The sequence below is a fragment of the Triticum urartu genome, chromosome 6A (genome assembly GCF_056163025.1).
Source record: "Triticum urartu cultivar PI428250 chromosome 6A, HENAU_Tu73, whole genome shotgun sequence".
Classification (NCBI taxonomy): Eukaryota; Viridiplantae; Streptophyta; class Magnoliopsida; order Poales; family Poaceae; genus Triticum; species Triticum urartu.
Window position 1 is genome coordinate 141,509,166 of NC_141878.1, and position 19,615 is coordinate 141,528,780.

Consider the following 19,615-nt stretch of genomic DNA (forward strand, 5'->3'; position numbering starts at 1 on the left):
TTCTTTTTTTTGCAGAAAACTTTGGGAGCTTTTGTTCAACAAAGGCGGTCCTCGAACAGTCAACTATGAGGCTGTTGATGAGGAACGAAGGTACAGAGTCCAGCCAGCTATCAGTGACCATCAGCGTACAGGCATGCTTAGCACAAAGATAAGATGATAAATTTGCTGAACGAGTTACATACTGAATAACAAAAACTTGAAAAGATAAGGATAGCTCTCCTATTTCGGCAAGAATCGGTGCCACAACTGAACGATCAGTATGGCGAGTGTTCCAGAGATTTTTCTTCTAAGCCTTCACCTCAGCCCGATACCTTTCCTCCCTAATTAGTAGATGTAGCGTCCTTTTCTTTTTCAAGTTTTTAATCATGGTTTGATTTTTCCTTTTGAAGTGCTATGTATCTTATTCGAGGTGGTTGACGCTCCATGCATTCTCGTTGACGCCCAAAGCTGTGAAGGCTACCCGTAACTGTAAGCAAACGCAGATGGCTACACCGCCTCCCACACCATGTTCACAATCTCCGTCAATGTAGCATATAAGTTCCAGTAACGCATGTACTATTACAAGCATAAACTACTAGATAGGAAGTGCGGCTTGCCGCACCAGGCAGCACCGCTGCCGGGTAAAAGTCATATCCAATCCAGTAACGATAATACAGTGACCAAAGCATTGCAAATATACACAATAGCATGATATTGGACCGCCACAAGTTTAATCCCTAACTTAATACTGTGAGTAACCCTATTAGGACCTACTTGATAACCCTATGAATAACATGCCAAAGAACCTAAGTAAGCGTGCTATAACTTAATACTCCTTAACATGATGTATGAACCTGTCAGAATTATATAATTTAGCCAAAGGAATTATACAACATGAGTATGACCGTGTAAATACTCACTGGGGCAAGTAGAAATCAGAGTAATCACCGAAAATCACCAGTGTAATATAGCAAGATTATAACAGAAGCACAACATTGATATAAATATGTTCATTACATAGAAACTGGTCCAAGCAACAACAAAAGGTAGTGGAATCAGGTGTGCCAAAAGCAAGGCAACAACTTCAGGCCAAAAGCAAGCCAAGACGATCCATCAAAACAAAACAAAAACAATAATTGGGCCACAACATGGATCGAGCCACGTTCACAACGAGCGGAATCACAAGTAAAAATAAACGGCAAAAGTACGTGCCCGTGGGTAACTACCCTGAAGGGAGTCTGGTGGTGCGAGAGCGGCCTGTCCGTCATCGCGGCTGCTTGCCTGGTTTGGAGCAGAAGGAAATGAAAAACATTAGGTCAGATGGTACCAAAATGAATTATATAATGATAAAGTGAGATGCGGGCTTTCTACTGTGCTTAGTTGGGCCTCTGGTATTTTCCAGAACTGCTCATCATTTTACAATTCTTTTGCAGGGTCAAAGGAAAACACACATATGGACCGTCAAATATATTTGTAAAATGTTTTGTAGACCAAACTGCTCTGTATTTTGTAGGCATACCTTCCATGGTCATATAGCATAATGTATACACAGGATAATTGATACAAATGTCAATTGCCTGTGAAACTGGACCATCAAATCTACAGTCGGTTGACATTGTGACATATTTTGTATGCTACCATATTGACCAATCACGATCGTCTCTCTAGCCCAATTGACGAAGAAGAACCTATTCTGGCTAGCCATGGTTGGATCTGCTGCTATTCTATCAAAGCCAACTGGAAGTTGTGTTTTTCAGTTTTCCTTCCAAATGGAGCTATCTGATTTCCTCTAAGAATTTGTAGCTCAATTCCTATTTACTTTTTAACATTTGGCATGGGCTTACTCACATGACATAAGCAGCCATGAAAGCTCTCGTCAGCCAAAAAAATAGAAGCATAAAAATCAAACATGAGAAGACTGAACGCGGGTAAAGTGCAAGAGGCCAAGATACAACTACTTTAATAGTTGTTGTAACCTAAGACAAGATTTCTAAATGTATAAACAAAAAGATAGAGAGTTGCGACAGAAGAACTGGCAGGTAAGTAATTTGATGATGCCAAAATAACATTGATAAACATGTGACCCGCTATCAATCTCACATCGCTCATTAAAAATCAAGCAAACCAAGGACCGACATGCGGGGTAAAGACGTAAAGTCATACATGTCGTCCACCCTAACAGGAGAAATTGGCTCGTGTGTACCAGACAAACACGCCTCAGCTGCCGGCATCTGCTCCTCATTGTTATTGATCTTCACAAAGTGAATAATCTGTGCATAGAAAGGTAAGCAGGGGTACATCGGTCAGGATTCACTTTCAGGACTTACAAATTTTTCGATCGCACAGAGACACTAATTAATCAAGCTAGTATTCCTAAAGCAGAAAGATAATTATTCATCCATTGAACAGTTAATGGAGAAAAGGGAGTAAAAATGTTCTGCACACTTCTACCACTTAAAAAGCACTTCTATGAAGAGCGAGTAAACTGGATTCTATATAAGGTATCATCATATCATCCTAGAAAATTAGCTTTGATGTCTTTTGATAAAGTAGATGTTTCCTCAAGAGAACCAGTAAGTTTTATGAATAACTCATCTACATGGCATACATGCTACTACTGAAAAATAAAAAAAGCTAATAGATCAAGTGTGAGGTGAACTGGTAGCTTTCTATGAGTCTATTCATTTGTTGAGTTCCTCTGCTGGATTGCATTCCATGTACCTACATTCTAATCCCCATATATTATTTAGTGTTCTTTGTAGCTGATCAACACTAATAGTGTATCTGGGACGGAATAAAGGTTGATGTAACATTAGGCACTCTCCAGATTCTCATTAACTATTCCACACCAAATTCGACATCCATCGCGGACAATATATATATTTTCAGTGAGGACCAACTAAATAGATAAACAAATAGTGTGCAAGTATTAGGTGCGCGACAACAGAACTAAATATTTCAGCCAGTGCCGGTGACGGCCAATTGAAAAGGAATTGTAAATATCAGGAAAGAGAAAGGGACTCATAGTTGTATATAATTTTCACAAGCAACATCCCCTATGCGGAACTTACCTAGGGACTCGTAGTTGTATATAATTTTCACAAGCAGCATCCCCTATCCGAAACTTACCTTCGGTGACAAAGCTATATAAACTATCTGATGGACAAAAAAGAAGCTCTTGACAACCTGCATATCAACTTTTCCTACTAAAATGTGACAAAGCTCAAGAGTTCCATTTTTTCAGTTTTATCCCGACTCTCCGATGATTATGTACACCAGCTCTTTCACCCGTTGTTACGTAATACATTTTAAGTTCAAAAGACACCAAGTATAAGGTTGTACACTAAGGAAACAAAGGTAAGAACATGCATAAGATATATCTAACCAGGCTAGAGTACATACTCAAATAGATCCTATTAGTAAGCAGAGGTGTATACTTCCATGTATCAGGCGGTTTTAGCATCAAGAAATCCGTGAAGAACAATGAATGTATATGTGCTGATAATTAACTTGTAAAATCATGTGCTACATCGCTATATGTTTTGACTTTTTTTGTGAACTCCAGTTTAAAATGGTATTTGATAATCCAACATTAGTAACAACTTGCTCCTAAAACATAACAGTGGCATGATCTTTAATATCACAGTCCAGTTCCACTGAAATACAAAAAAGACCACCATATGACACAAGAAAGAATATGTCATTGTTTTGCATAAGTGAAACTCAGAAAGATGTTCAACAAAGCAATGTCCAATGTTATTACAACCAATGTACTCATATATTGGTTGGTATAACATCTTATATTATGGGACGGAGGAAGTAGGTTTCATAGGTTGACAGCATGTTTACATAAGATGACAGTTGGTACGACAGAATATGTTAGTGAGAATAGCCCTTGCCAAAATATGACATGAGTATGGAAGCGCGGTGCACAAAATGTATGTGACCCAGTCCAACAACAGATTGGCTTTAGTAGTTCATATGGTTACAGGAAAGAGGACTATGCGCACTTGGAGAGAACTGGTCTTCTCCATTGATTTAAAAAATGCAAGGTTGGACAAAACAGTAGAATTAAGACGTAACTTGCCTGCCCACAAAAAAGATGTAACTTGCCAATATAGTCAATTATGTACCTCGGAACGTGGATCTTCAAAGTTCAATAAGGCAATAGGTTTCTCATATTTGTGATTACATAGGCAGGTAAAAGGAAGTGAAGGTGCATTATCAGTGAGAGTGAAGGACCGTGTATATGTGAAGCGATTAACTTTATCGGCATGAAGTTGAGGTCTCACCTCTGTTTTAATTTCTTCTTGGGGGTGGGCTGTCCTAATGTGAATTGAGCACCTTCCAGCAATATGTAGCCTCTAGCACTTGCACACCATACGAAAGCTCCTGCCCAATATGTGGCCTCTAGCACCTGCCAGCAACATTGCATTAACTCGTTTAGATCAGAGAATCTATTATAACTCTTAATCTTTTGTAGGTAAATAGATGAACAAAAACTTGGCTTTAAGGCTTGGCAAGTCGGAATATGTAGCCTCTAGTATGTTTCCTCTAGTATTGCCCAATATGTAGCCTCTAGTATGTATCCGGAAATATATATTATCATGACAGAAAGCTTTTTGTTATGATTTAGGACTAATTCAAAAGAGCTGCAAGATTGTCAATGCTAGCATACCTAGATTTTCAGACCTTTTAACCTGTAACAAAATATAGATGTGAAGAGAAGGAAACTTCCAATCATCTCAATACTGCTCTTGTGGTGCTGAAACTAAGAGGGACATAGGGCAGCATACTAAGTTGCATCTAGTATGTTGTGACAGTAGCAACTGTTTTAACTTCTAGCAAAATCCGCAAAAGTGGGGCTCCAATATGTTGAGACAGGAATGTTCTTGCTGGGGTTGTGCTTCCTCTACTCTAGGCTCATGTTTGTATCAGGACAGAATGGCAACTAATAACACCGCTGAAGTGATACCTTGGCATATAGCAGCGTGGGCATGTGTAGTATTCCCTTCTGCTTGACTTTCTTCGAACTCTTGAACCATCAGCCAGTCGTAGACACTACATTGGTAACTCAAATCCTGAATTTGAGTCGCTCATTTGGATCTTCAATTTTTGTCCCTCTACCTTCAGCAGTACGTCAAAATTATAAATTTGTGAATTTGTCGCATATGCGCTGCAGAAAAGTATCTAATGAAAAATGGACATACCCAGAAAGGTAAAATGGAGGAAGAAACAATAGTCAAGAGAAGTACAATATGTGCATTTTCTGCTTGAAATTTCTCAGTCAGCAAACCAAAACTCGTGGAAGAAATCGAAACAGAGGATGTACCCACCTTGCGAGAGGAAGAATCAATCACACCAGATCCAGTCCCTTGCAAGCCGAAGACGAGGACGACGCGGCAACCTGAGACCAAAGGCCAACCTTAACCCTAATCAAAATGTATTTCACAAAACCAAGCAGAAAATCAAGAAACCAACTGATGGACAACCATTTCTCATTTTTGAGACTTCACAACAGTTGGCCACATCGTTAATTCATAAAACGGAAGAAATCTCCTTAACATTTTAGTTCATGACATAATAGAACTACCAGCAAGTTACTGACACTTGACTAATGACTGCACCTTAGAGATATATGATTCCACCATTATATTAACAAATAAAATTGAACTCCCTACATGTTATCTGGTTGAGCTAAGCCTAGAACATGGAATTGCAACTTTTGCGCACACAAATTGAGAAGAACATAAGATGATGTCTGGGTGATGGACATAAAACAAGTTTAAAAGCTAACAATGCTAAGGTACCAGATATATGAACTATGCTCTAACAAACGTTCTGAAAAACACCTAGTAAGTGTGAACGGTAAGCAAAGAACACTCCTATCAAAATAGTGTACCAAAATTTGCAATAAATCAAATGTGTTCAAGCAACCAGAGGACGATCTTAATTGTATAAACATGGTGTCAAGACTCACCAGGGGGAACATGTGGCGTCAATCGAGGTGAAGAAAGAAACATCACCAGTTCAGTTAGCATGAGCCGTAAGAGTAGAGCACTCATCTTGGCTGTTAGAGACGACAAATTAGAGAGGTTAACTATAAGTAGAGGAAACAATTATGTAGCATAAGAACCTGCTTTCTTTGATATTCCAAATCTGTTTTTTGTGGCAATACAATTATAAGGACGTAAATAAAAAATATTATACTATTGTCTGGTCAGTTTAAGATCTATGTTGAATAGGTTGAAGTTCTGTTCGTACTACAAATCTCCACTTTTTGGGAAGCAGCAAACTTGGAATCAACAATGAAGATTCAAACAGGAAGACAACTGCATATTTGACTTTCATAAAAGCACTTCCGTATTTTGACCATTTATATATATCAAGTATATACACCATCGACTCAATCTCAGTCTTCTTTAATATCTAACTGAAGCAAATAACACAAGCTTAAGCTTAAGCATCTACACACAGAAAATATATAAAAGTTCTGTTCCTGTCATTTATAGTTGAAATAGAGTTCTGCTCTAGAGAGTTTTGTATGGTGGCTCAGTAATAAAAGAATATGAAGAAGACAACAATATATTCTCTAAAGTTCTATAAATACAATTCTGCTCCATTTATAAATACATAGGGTTAGGTTTTATCTACTGGAAACCCCAATAAACCTCACAAATAGTTAGACAAGATTAAACGTTCAAAAATTCAGTTAACTGGAGATTCCAGTTTTCAGATTTCAGCATTTCTAGTTCTCAGATATCAAATAGTGTTAATGAACGACCTGCAATTCCACGATGATGGGTGGAGCAGAGAGAGAGAGAGAGAGAGAGAGGAGATTGACTGTAGCAGAACTGCAGCCGAGCCCCTCCTGCCAATGGAGGACGATGAACGACCGGGGAACACCTACAACGGTCGCAGAAGGAGTGACAGGGGAGCGCCGCATCGAGCACCTGCGGCTGGCGCCCCTCGGCCGCGCAAGGCGCAACTGGTGGCAACGGCGTGCACTGCCCAGTAATACAATATTGGAGCACTGCCCGGCGGCTTCATTATGAGAAACAAAAGGAATATGATAATCCAGAAAAGCAAAATTTGTACTCAGAAGTAGCTGCCAGTTACTACCATCTCCTGATTTTTTTCTGCACACCCTAGAAAAGAAAATGAATCTGCACTACTAAGACCTACGGCTAGACAGTTAACTACCTTATCTAACAGTTCCATTACAGAATACAGCAGCAGCAGCAAGAAGAAAGAATCAAGGTTCAGGTCACACCACTACCAAATGTGATCCTATGGAACAAAGAGTAAATTATCTACACAACGAAGCCTGTAAATACAAATAAACGAGCATTTTAGGCTTTTATTTATCACATTTTCAGGCTGGTGGGGCAACATAATTCTAGCTCATATCAAAAGCTAACATTGTATCCATATCAAGATGGCATATGACAGAACAGAACATTGTGTAATCTGTATCTTCAAGCCACTCAAACTCAAAGCATCTAATAACCAAGAAGCGGCAGAATGAGATACAAAAAGATCAAGTAGTATACAGAAAAGGGAGTGCAGCAACAACGGAAAGAAACGCTAAAAGGGAACATAGAGCAGAAAACCAACCCAAAATGCAAGCAAGAATTTTTAAAAAGGAACATAGAGCAGCATGAGCATGAGGCATAGAAAAATGGGGTCACCTTAAGATCAAGAATCAATGGCCCTCTCAGAGTTCAAATCACAAGGAAAGAATGACTATTATTGATTATAGTTTTTTTTAATTAGGCAAAGCACTACAACACTGGATCCTAAGCTACAGTTGAGGCATACAAAACTATAAGTGTCTGTTCTTTTCATATATAAACAACCTTTAGTATCTCAACCAGAACCAAAGCAAAACAAAAAACATGGTTAAGTAACCAACAAAAGAAGAATGAACCTTTTGGAATTTTAAAGTAGCAAGACATGAAAAGTTCTTTTTTTCCTTCAATATTACACACATTAGGGGAGGTAGCTGCAGTTTTATTGCATAGTGGGCTCAGATTTGCCTTTCCTCGATCATATAACCTACCCCCATCATCTCTTATTATCAGATCGATCTGTTTATACAGTAGAGCTGCCCTGGTTATCACTCAACAAGAATGACCATCCAAGGACAACAACAAGTATCACATGATCAAAAAGGATTCTAGAGACAAGAGGGAGGATCCAACTTGATACCCACTGGTGCCTCGATTGCTCAAAGGCACACTAATTCCAGCCAAGGTAATCATCACCGCCGTAGCACGAACACCACTTGAGCATAAATAAGCAACAACTTTAAATACAAATAAAAAATGGTTCAGGATTCATTGCATAGCCGGCACGGACACCATTGCCGGCGCCGCTGATATGCCGCCCTCCTCCGTGGCCGCTGCCGCCATCGCCATGGGAACCACCTGCGTGGGAGGGAGGGAGGGAGCTGCAAGAGCGAGTGAGAGAGGAGGCGGCAGCTAGGTTTTCATCGCAGGAAGCCGCGATCATTTTATACCCCCCCCCAAGCAAAATGACCCAGATGCCCTGGTGGGGGCATGATATTTACATTCTGTTGCCATTGGAATTTTATCCGACGACCGAAGTTGATCGGTAAATATCCAACGACCCACAGCGATTTACATCGAGATCCGACGGCCTGTATCGCGAGGAGATTTCGATCCGACGGTCCAGAATCCAAACGCACGGGAGAGCTCCATTTCGGTTCAGACTCTAACAAAGGGAAACGCATGGGAGAGCTCCATTTCAGTTCAGAGTCTAACAAGGGGATGCATAGCGGGCTCAGATTCACCTTTCCTCGATCATATAACCTACCCCCGTCATCTCTTATCACCAGATCAATCTGTTCATACAGTGGAGCTGCCCTGGTTATCACTCAACAAGAATGACCATCCAAGGACAACAACAAGTATCACAGGATCAAAAAGGATTCTAGAGACAAGAGGGAGGATCCAACCTGATACGCACAGGTGCCACGATTGCTCAAAGGCACACTTATTTCAGCCACGATTAATCATCATCGCCCTAGCACGAATGCCACTGATCAATCTAGCAAATCCAGGAGCATAGCTATAGGACCAGGGCATCCACATGTAAACCAGAGCATCACATTAGCTCCTATGATAGCAACTAAACATGAACAACAGCCTGCAAACCCTAAAATGGCATGGATCCACAAGTACAGAGCTCAAGTAGGAACCGATGCATGAGTAGGGCATAGAGCATCAACCAGACAAGCACCACATCAATATAGCCATGGCAATGTCCCATACAGTAGCCGAAGCAGAGGAGCGGGAGGAAGATGGACCTCACCGAGGGAGGCTGTAGCCGAGGCAGTACTCAGTGCGCGTCGGGGTTGCGCCTGAACGCCGTCCAACCAACGAGGAACCGTGTCGGAGTTGCGCCTTGCACCGTCCCGCCGACGAGCACGAACGCATCAAACAACCTGTGTAAGGAAGGCATCATTGTTTATCAGAAACAATTAGTTAGGAATTACTATTTAACAGAAATGCATTTTTTAGCACAAAGATATGCACAGGAAAAATACAGAGCTCAAGTAGTAAATAAAATGTCATGCAAAAGATATAAAGGTCCAATGTCCAATAACAACTCAACCTTATTTTTTCAGAATCCTTTGATACACACTATAAGTTGCCGACCAAAATCTTTGAGCATGCACATCTGGCATAAAAATTTGATATGAGAACTCATAGCATTTTTTGTCGGTTTAAAACCTTGGATCTACAATCAGAAGTATCATATTACTATTACTCTTATATACATGTTGGCATACACAATATATCTCTACTCTGCCATAGTGTATAGAAAAATAACAGGACTATTAACTCTACATGAGAAATGAACTCATGGGTACAGGGGATCAATCTTACCTTGAATGTCTTGCACCAAGGCATCCAGCTACCAAGGCAAGATCTCAAACACAGAACATCTATCTTAGAACACCAGTGTTTCCCTTCATAGTCCACCCTTCCTACAATATTCTGGTAACAACAGAAATCTCCCGTTAGTTTATATAGCATGCAATTTGCGCTCAAATTGAAATAAGAACAACATTTTGTCAGTTTTGTCAGTAACATTTGGTTAATTGGGCACCAACAAAATCTCCTATATGATTTGGCGATTAAAGAATAGTAACAAATGATATAAAATAAACAGTGACATCAACTCTAACTACACAATATCTAGGGAAACAACATGAATCTCCAATTGGTTCACAAAGTATGCAACTTTTCTCTCAACTGAAATGAGAATAACATTTTGTCAGTGATATTTAGATAATGGAGCACCAACAAATCTCCTATTTCATTTAGAAGAATAAGAATAAATAAAGGATATAAAATAACCAGTGGCACATTTAACTCTAACTACAACTTGGCAAAGAAATTACATTAGTTGATTAATGATTATCTGTAGCTAAATCCTGCAACGATATTGGCAAATAAAGGTGCGTCTTGGCAAATAAAGAATAAGAATATGCGTCTTGGCGCGAGGGTGCCGGACCCAACGATATTGTAAGCCGTGGAAGATCAAACGACATGATGCATTAGTATGAAGGCAAGTTTAACACATGTAACAGAGCAACCGATTATAGTGTTCAAGAGTAAGAAGAAACATTTACTCTGTCCAGAAGAATAACATCATTGAGTTCAACAGGCTCATGAGATTATAAAAGCTGGAAGCAAGGTAGCATCCAATTTAGCACATGAGATTATGAAATGTTAATCTCCAAATTCCAGAACCATTCGTCATCAACATAATAGAACTAAAATAGGAAAACTTTACATATAGACAATTTTATTATATATAAGAGATATACAGAGTAAGTAGTCCCATATCAGAACATTCAATAGCGTGACAAAATAAAAGGAGATGCATGTACATATCAGAATTGAGATTCTCCAAATCCCAAATCTTGGTCATGATATATATTCTTTATCAGAATTTGAAGTACCACAATGGCCTAATAATCACTGTCAATGTAAGGTACTGCATGCTTTTCTTTCGCTTCATATGAACAGAATTTCTCTATTAAATAATCATAGTTGATATCAATGTCCAACCTTGAAAACCACTGCATTAGTAACTCGATGCATTCGTTTTGTCTTCACTTTGTCATAGTGGACACATTTATTGCCCCATTCTGATTTTAAAGCTCTGCTGCACAAGTTAATATTATGACAATATAAGTGCCAAAGATAATGAAAATGTTTGCTTCTATAAGCTTATAAACATAGGAGTGACATGTGGTGTCCTATCTTGAGTGTATTCTATCAGTAGGCTTGTAAAGATAAGATGACTTGCATGAGAACATCAATGCCAAAATCGTCTGCAGCTCACAAAAATGACAGGTCATAGAAAAAGTAAAGTGTCCTGGTGCAAAGCTATATACATTCATGCATTTTTTTTCTTATAATTATAGGCAGATTATTAACAAAAGTTCATAGAAAGGTGTAGCGGGCAATAGGTAACTTCCCGTGCAGAGTATATGTCCAGGAAAGAAGAGAAAAGGAGGTACAGCACCACAATACATAATACTAAAGAGCACTACAATATCACAATAATTTGAAGGAGCAATTGTATGCCTAATCATGATCTAAATAGATGTGACTTTGGTACAGTATTTCTTTGATCATTTTTCATCTGAATAATCACGATCTTAAAATTATGACGGTCCAATTTGATTATAATCAAATAAATCAACCAGCTACGCAAGCATGATAGTTATTAACATAGAGACACATCACGCCAGTTCTAAATTTCATGACAGGTGCTTACTGTATTTTCAAAGATTGACTGCATCTTATTAGAATCAAGAAATACATGTATACACGAGCAGCTAGTGCTCCCAGGGAACTTAATTAAGCTTATGCAGCGCCATGAATATCTAAATATACATTATACTGAATATATACGATGGATTTACTTTGGTTTTTCACCTGTCGTGGTCAAAAGTTCTAAACCTGACTTATATTCTACAAAAATATTTACCTGGCATGATCCATTGTGTTGTTGCAAATATAAATATATATTTTTAATCAATCATTTGTACATCTCTAACCTCTACGATCTAGCCATGATTACTATGTAATTACAAAGTTCTTAACTTTCTCTTCATTTATAATTAGAACATGACACACTACTTTATAATGCTCTAGTTATCTATGTATAGAAAGCTTATATGCGTGTAGTAAATTTATAATTGTCCACCTCAATCAGTGTTATACAGAAGCATATATGATCCAAGCAGGATAAAGCATCAACAAAAAGAGATGGAATTACCTACGTGATTATGCATAGCAATCAAGGTGCATATTTGTATGTAACTAAAAAATGGGCAATCTTGAATAGACTTGAGGGATTAGAAACCAAACTCAACTCATTCTTGCAAGGAAGTAATTAACAAATTTACTGGGCAGATCCACTTGTGGCATCACTCTTGCTAGCTAATAACCATGATAGATAATACAGGACGATCCTTCCCAATTGCTGCAACAAACCAAGAGGAAAATAGCTCAATTAGCCAATTCGCTCACCAAAAAGAAGAAACAAGAAATAAAAATCCAAGAACTTGAATTTACATTGCAGTGGGTGAATGGATAAAAAAACACAAACATGTAGCCGCACAATACGCCTCTAAAGTACAGAAGGCGGCTCAATGGTGACCTTAATGAACCATTACAAATGCAGGCCCCATAAAAACAGAACCATCTTCTGATAATTAAATGTGTGCCTTGGCGTGCCCGTCAGGCCAGTGGATTGTTGGGACGATAAAAATGCACGTATGAAGAAACAAAAAATACTAAAGATGACAAAACAGGGAAAGAAACAAAAAATACTGAAGATACCTTAATGAACCATTACAAATGCAGGCCCCATAACAAACCACAAGTTTTAGTTAAATTATGTGCTTGATGAAGTGCATAGAAAGAAATTATACAATCGTTCTTCTATCAAGTGGGGAGAAAAGCACCACGATGTACAAACACCAACCTAGGGAAAAAGAGGAGTAAGGAGGAGGAGAAGAGTGGTCGACCTGAAGATCCGTTCACGAAGCCGCGACATGGAGATGATGTCCAGGCACAGATCGAGCAAGCGATCGACCGGAAGAACGTGAAACAAGAGGCAACAAACAAATCTGCAGCAAATCAAAGGTAAAATCAAATATATGCGGTAGATGGCGGCCTAGAAAGGGAGCAGAATGGATGCATACCTATATATCGGCGAAAACAGCATCAGATCCGACGTAGCAGCTAAACTAACGACAGACCTGCAAACAAACCAGATCCAAATCAAGGAAGAACAGACAAACGTACAAGAAGAAAGAACAGGCGACAAGGCAAATCAGCTTAACCTACTGAGAGAATGAAACTATATAAATCCTAGAGGAGCCTATCTCCTAAAGTTTCATGTAAAGGCAACGTGCAAAAATATCAAGGCACGTATGACGTGTTTATCCATAAGTCATAACAACCTCATGCGCACTTCTTTAAACCATCGAAATTTAATTCAAAACCAACACTCAATTCCATATTGTGCTAATACTAATCATGAACTTATGCATTTCACTTCAGTAGAAGAGCTTTATTATACCGTAGCAACTGTAAATGCCGGAAATAATAGGATATCTAAATGTAAAAATGTGGTTACACCAAAAGTAACTCACAATCCTGCACATTTAACATGGCAAAGAAGAAGAACCTCATTGCCTGCACCAACAGTCTTGATACTAACAGTTTGGATTTCGTTATGTTTTGCCCATAGGATTTTTTCACTGTTGTCCATGCTAGCAACTGGAACTTCACGGCCAATTTTTATCATAATTTTCCCTAAATCATATCCAATCACAATCCTATAAAAATTAAAATATCATATATCACTACCTTAACTTGAAAGGAAAGAACAATAAATAAAAGCATGAACTATGCATTTTTAGTGAAGATTTTTTTTGGGAGAAACAGTTTAGCAGATACACAATGTTGTCACAATATAGGAAATTGTGTCGCAGAAAAAGAAAATGGATTGTTAGTGCGTGTGGAGCTTCAGTAGCAGATGAGAAGACATATTCGTGTATTGGCCCTTCACATTGACCATATTACCATAGAACTAAAATAGAGGCAGAGCAAAATATTCATTACCTTCTTGACCCCTACATGTATCCTAAAGCCCAAACTCGCTCAAGACCATAATGAAGAGTGTTCTCAAGCCTGTAAGTGCATCAAGCAAAGTGTTATTCACTTGTTCTACAAGAAAAGAAATAATTAAATGCTTGGGAGAAATGGAAGAATTAAGAATAGACCACATTCTTGCTCATGATTCATGAACAAGGCACTATCTACACTGCCAATTTAAAGAAATAAACTGGCATGAGTTGGGAACTGTATTTGCGTGTAACTGTATTTGCGTGTAGAAGATATTACTATTATTGCAAACAAAAAACATGTAGAAGAAAAAAAACTTCGGCCAGTAACTGTATTTGCGTGTAACTAAATAGATTTTAGTAAAACAAAGCTGGTTTTCGGAGAGCGCACTGTTAGTATCATCCCCAAGCAATATCATAGTATGAGAGAGAGAGAGTACCTGTAGGTTGTAGAGTGCCACAAGCGAACTGTGCCATCCTCTGAGCCAGTAATTATAATAGGTAGTTCTAGATGGAAACAGACAGCAGACACATTGTGTGCATGTCCTTCAAGTGTTTGAACACATCTCTTGGTTTGGTAATCTCAAACCTGATCCAACAAATTGAGTAATAAGTCAGATCAATCCCAATATACCCTCATAATAGCACAATTCATTGCAGATGACACACCTTTGCAGTCTGATCATCAGATCCAGTAATAAAAAATGGTCGATCACCACCGGTGAAGTAATCAACACGGTTCACGCCTTTTGAGTGGCCATCTAATGTGAAGTTAGGATCAGGAGAACCAATACTCCATATCTGAAGTTCACGTTCAATATTAGGATATTAGGCAGGGTACAGACCAAGATACAAAACATGACTCAGTTTAACCAGCATCTTTTTGAGGAACAATTACCAATGCATACGTACAAAATAATTTCTTTTCCTAAACCAGTCCATATTCATCTCCTTGTGAAACCAATTGATCATGTTCTTTATAGCATTCAACATGACGTGTAGGTACTATCATGATACGATACTTTGATTGCAGAAGGAAAATCAAAAATCCCTTTTCACCTTAGAATAAAGAACCTTCAGAATGATAAAAAGGTCATAACTAAAAAAATATGTCTAATTTAATATATATTCAAGCATGGTCATTGGTTCAATAGTTGTGTTGTATGCATACTCATCCCATCACGCAGTTTATCTTGAGGGAATAAAGTGCAGAAAGGATGATCTTTCCCCCAAAAAAAAGGTTAAAGCCAAAAACCTTGCATAAGTAGCAAAATCAAGAGCTACAAAAGAATCACTATCTCCTGTAGCCATACTCATCAATACTTTTTAGCAAAGAAATTTATTCTCTATAGGAATATCTAGTCCGTGTGAGCAAAGAATCTAGCCAGACTCATCAATACTCTATTAGCAAAGTAATCTATTTTCTATAGGAATATGTAATCCATGTGAGCAAGGACTCACGTGTTGGTAAATTCAGAAATAGTATACTGCTCTCCAGAGGCGTTTGGTAGCGGCCTAGATCATAAACAATTCATATAAACCATCTCTGAACTGCAATGGGTCACCTGAAAAGTACCAAAAATAACAAACAATTGGATTTTAGAAAACTTCTAACAAGTTCAAAAGATTAGAGAACCACAATGAAAATGTTATCGATCAGTTTTATTGTGCAATGATCTCTGAACCCAACTAAGGAAAAAATGAAAGGAACATGAGAGGGGCGTAGCGTACCCTGGTTGAGTGTTCGTGTTTCAAAAGGAGAGATGCCTTGTTGAATATAGTTTGATTTGCAAAAACCTAACTGAAAAATGTACAACTCTGTGTCTAGCAATGTATTACAACCAACATGAGCAGTCAATTACATAGTTTCTTAGAAGGCAGGAATGAGTACCCTGTTCTTCTAGTATATAGTTTAAAAAACTGTATGACCAAAGCAATGAAAACCTCAACTTCTGTATTCCTGCTACATTGCTTTCTATTCTCAGCAGCTTAACAACACTAATAGTGGAGCTGGAACGTAAGAAAAATTGAGATGACATTAAGCACTCTGTATTCGTGGCTCAACAACAGAAATCCCAAATCAACCAAACCCCGCACACATCGCGGTCACGTTTCCAGCCAAATCAGCGTCGGATCATTTCGCTCGTACTGACAGTCGCTTAGCTAAAGCTACACCGCACAAAACCAATCACCACGAGCTGAAACGATGGCACCCGCAGGTCACAGCGAACCATGACTCGCGGTCGAGTGAGGAGGAGCAGGTTAGGGGGAGGGGGGCTGCTCACCGGAACGTAGTAGTCAGCGAGGTGGGGCACGTCGTCAAGGATGTGTCCGAAGTCGCCCTCGGAGATCTTGACATGTGGGGCATCGGTGAGATCGACGTGGGAGGCGTTGCGGAGGGCGCGGAGGTTGGGGTAGGTGTTGCGGGAGATCTGCACACACATGGCGGAGAAGGGCAGCTCCGCCTTGGCCTGCTGCTGCTGCTCCCCGCCGCCGCCGTCGTGCTCCTCGTCCTCCCTCCGCTACTGCTCGTCGTCATTGCTGGGGGGCTCTGTTGCAATCCCATGGGGAGGAGGTCGGAGACGCAGAGGAGGGCGGCGGCTCGGGTCGGAGAGAGGGAGAGGAGAGCAGCGACGGCGTCGCGAGAGCGGCGGCGCTGTAGGGCGCGATGGGTAGCGGCGGCTAGGGTTTCGAGGGAGGGGGCGGGGAGGAGAGGAGAGCGAGCGAGCGGGAGGGGGAGGGGAACGATCCGGTGCTCGCTGTCCACGGACTCACCTCAGCGCTATTGGGCATTTCTCCCACCAGGTGAAATGACGAAAATGCCCTCGTGGGGGCGCTGGAATTACGCGCGGTGGCACGACCGGGGCGCACTGAATTTTATCTAACGGCTCACAACGATCTGGTAAATATCTGACGGCCCACGACGACCGAGCCCGAGATCCAACGGCCAGAACGCAATCAAGAAAACGATCGGACGACCGAGAAGCTCAAATCGCTGAGGAGCCTCCGGCATCCATCCGGTTCATATCTCTTGATGAGGACTAGAGAGATAAAAATGGGAACCTTGTTCTGCATATTTTAGAGTGGTGAAGCTCACACGCTACATAATTAGTTGGAGAACTACCTTCACCATGGGTGGATTCCAATATCAGTTGCAACTTTCTCATACCCCCACAAAATACGAGTAGGGCGTTTTGGTGACCGAGCTCATGGAGCCCTTTATTTTTGAAAAAAATCAAAATTCAAACTTTTTGACTTCAAAAAATTCTAAAAATAAACGTGCAACTATACAAGGATGAAATGTATGTGTGTGTAAAAATTCAAGATGAAATACTTCGAAATGCAACCTATATAAAAAAGACAAATTTCTGGACTTTGAGGATGAATAGTAACATGTGTTAAAAAGCCTCAGATTTGTCTTTTTTGCACAACCTTCATTTCAACGTATTTCGTTCTAAAAATTTACACACATTTGTGTTATGCCTCCATGTATATCTGTATTTTTTTCAGATTTTTTTGAATTGTAAAAATATGAATTTTCATGAATTTTGTGTTTTTCAAAAACCGAGCTCCATGGAGGCCGAGCTCCAAAAGGCATTTTCGCACAAAATACCCCCTCTGTCTCAAAATAAATGTATCAACTTTGTACTAACTTTAGTACAAAGTTGTACTAAGCTTAAGACACTTATTTTAGAAACTGAGGAAGTAGGATTCTGGATTGCTCTTCACTTCATTTGACTTATCTTGTTAATTCTAAAATCGCATCAACCTTTTTTCCGGAAAGGGGAATGACCCCGGTCTCTGCATCAGAACGATGCATACGGTCATCTTTATTACTAAGCAAAACAGTTCGACAGAGGTCTTAAAATCTCCAAAAAGAAAAAAAGATGCTCACAAAGAGCTAAAAATAAAAAAGGAAGCCACAACCGGCTGGCAAAAGAAAGATAGGAAACTAATTGCCTATCCTATTACATGACCGCCATCCAAACCGGTTGAAAATAGCTCGTGCTACCATCTCCCATCAGATAGATCCAGTAACCAAACGCTCTCGGGCCTTCGTTGGAGTGAGTAGCGACCACATACGAATCAACACAGTGGCTCGGAAGATAACCTGCAAAAAATGAGTATTTGTTGTTCTGTTAAAGACCAAATCATTTTTGCAATTCCAGATAGCCCATAATAAAGCACATATAACGAATGTGTCTCGCTGTTCGGGGCACTATCCCATCAAGCCACGTCCCAAATAACGTGTTAATATTATTCGGAGGAATAAATATTAAAGGCTATGTGAATCGTCCGCCATAATTTTTTGCCAATGGGAAGTCAAGAAAAAGGTGTTTGATGTTGGTCCTTTGTAATACAAAGCGGGGGAAACCCTTTTTTGGATGGATTCACCCCGATCACAAAAACTATATCTAGTAGACCCAACCCAGTTGCGTTTTACCAAGTTATCCTTAGTTAAAATGACTTGTTTGTGCACAAACCACATAAACACTTTAACTCTCAAAGGTACTCTGACATGCCAAACATGTTTCGAAGTAGGAATAGAGCCAAAATTAATAACATCCAGATACATGGATTTAACCGTAAACTCTCCATTCCTAATTATCTTCCAACACAACTGATCGGGTCATTGAGAAAGCTGCACATCCACCAGTCTTCTCATAAGATGGAGCCAAGCTTCCCAAAGCTTTCCTGCTAGCACTCTCCTGAAATGAATATTGAGAGGCGTGGACTGAAACACCGTCCCAACGGACGTGTCTCTCCATTGAACAATGCTATAAGGAGAAGGATATTGAAGCGCGAGGGGTGAGTCCCCTAGACAAGTATCCTCCCAGAATCTCATAGAAGTACCATTACCGATCACAAACTTTGTCCGATTGAAAAAAACTGATTTAACTCTCATCAGTCCTTTCCAGAAAGGCGAATCCATCGGCCTCACTCTCACCTGGGATAAAGTTTTGGAATGAAGGTATTTATTACGCAGAATCTGTGCCCATGTAGCCTCCGTCTCACCAGATAACTTAAACAGCCATTTGCTGAGAAGACATATGTTCTTCACCTCAAGATTTTCGATACCTAGACCCCCTTGGTCTTTCGGTCGACAAATAATATCCCATTTAGCGAGTCTATACTTTCTCTTCAAATGATCACTCTGCTAGAAGAAACGGGATCGATAGAAATCTAGTCTTTTCTGAACTCCAACTGGTACCTCAAAAAAAGACAAGAGAAACATAGGCATGCTCGTGAGAACCGAATTAATGAGAATTAAACGGCCTCCATATGACATTAGTTTGCCCTTCCAGCAACTAAGTTTCTTTTCAAATCGATCCTCAATGCACTTCCATTCTTTGTTTGTTAGCTTACGATGGTGAATTGGTATTCCCAAATAAGTGAAAGGTAAATCCCCCAATTCACACCCGAACAATTGCTTATATGCCTCTTGTTCCTCAT

General features: G+C 39.7%; 1 protein-coding gene across 21 annotated transcripts; it reads right to left on the minus strand.

The window, feature by feature from the left end:
• Window positions 1-942: 942 nt before the first annotated feature.
• On the minus strand, window positions 943-16,902 carry LOC125517180 (uncharacterized). 21 transcript variants are annotated; one of them, XR_007287454.2, is made up of 18 exons: window positions 16,447-16,902; window positions 15,623-15,726; window positions 14,831-14,962; window positions 14,602-14,750; window positions 14,160-14,228; window positions 13,235-13,291; window positions 13,058-13,159; window positions 12,401-12,510; window positions 11,085-11,181; window positions 9,894-10,004; window positions 9,619-9,684; window positions 9,316-9,448; window positions 5,960-6,049; window positions 5,316-5,386; window positions 4,955-5,106; window positions 4,272-4,396; window positions 2,143-2,249; window positions 943-1,260 (listed from the first exon to the last, which is right to left on the minus strand). XR_007287454.2 is itself a non-coding variant. In XM_087527088.1 (18 exons), the coding sequence occupies exons 6-9, from the start codon at window positions 13,840-13,842 to the stop codon at window positions 12,468-12,470; spliced, it is 357 nt and encodes a 118-aa protein (XP_087383214.1). In that variant the 5' UTR covers window positions 13,843-13,873; window positions 14,160-14,228; window positions 14,602-14,750; window positions 14,831-14,962; window positions 15,623-15,726; window positions 16,447-16,902; the 3' UTR covers window positions 943-1,260; window positions 2,143-2,249; window positions 4,272-4,396; window positions 4,955-5,106; window positions 5,316-5,386; window positions 5,960-6,049; window positions 9,316-9,448; window positions 9,894-10,004; window positions 11,085-11,181; window positions 12,401-12,467. The 21 variants fall into 21 exon arrangements, 4 of the variants coding, with proteins under 4 accessions (XP_087383214.1, XP_087383215.1, XP_087383213.1 ...); XM_087527088.1 differs by lacking the exon at window positions 9,619-9,684 and adding an exon at window positions 13,688-13,873; XR_007287453.2 differs by lacking the exon at window positions 9,619-9,684 and having other exon boundaries at window positions 11,085-11,178.
• Between the last annotated feature and the right edge of the window lie 2,713 nt (window positions 16,903-19,615).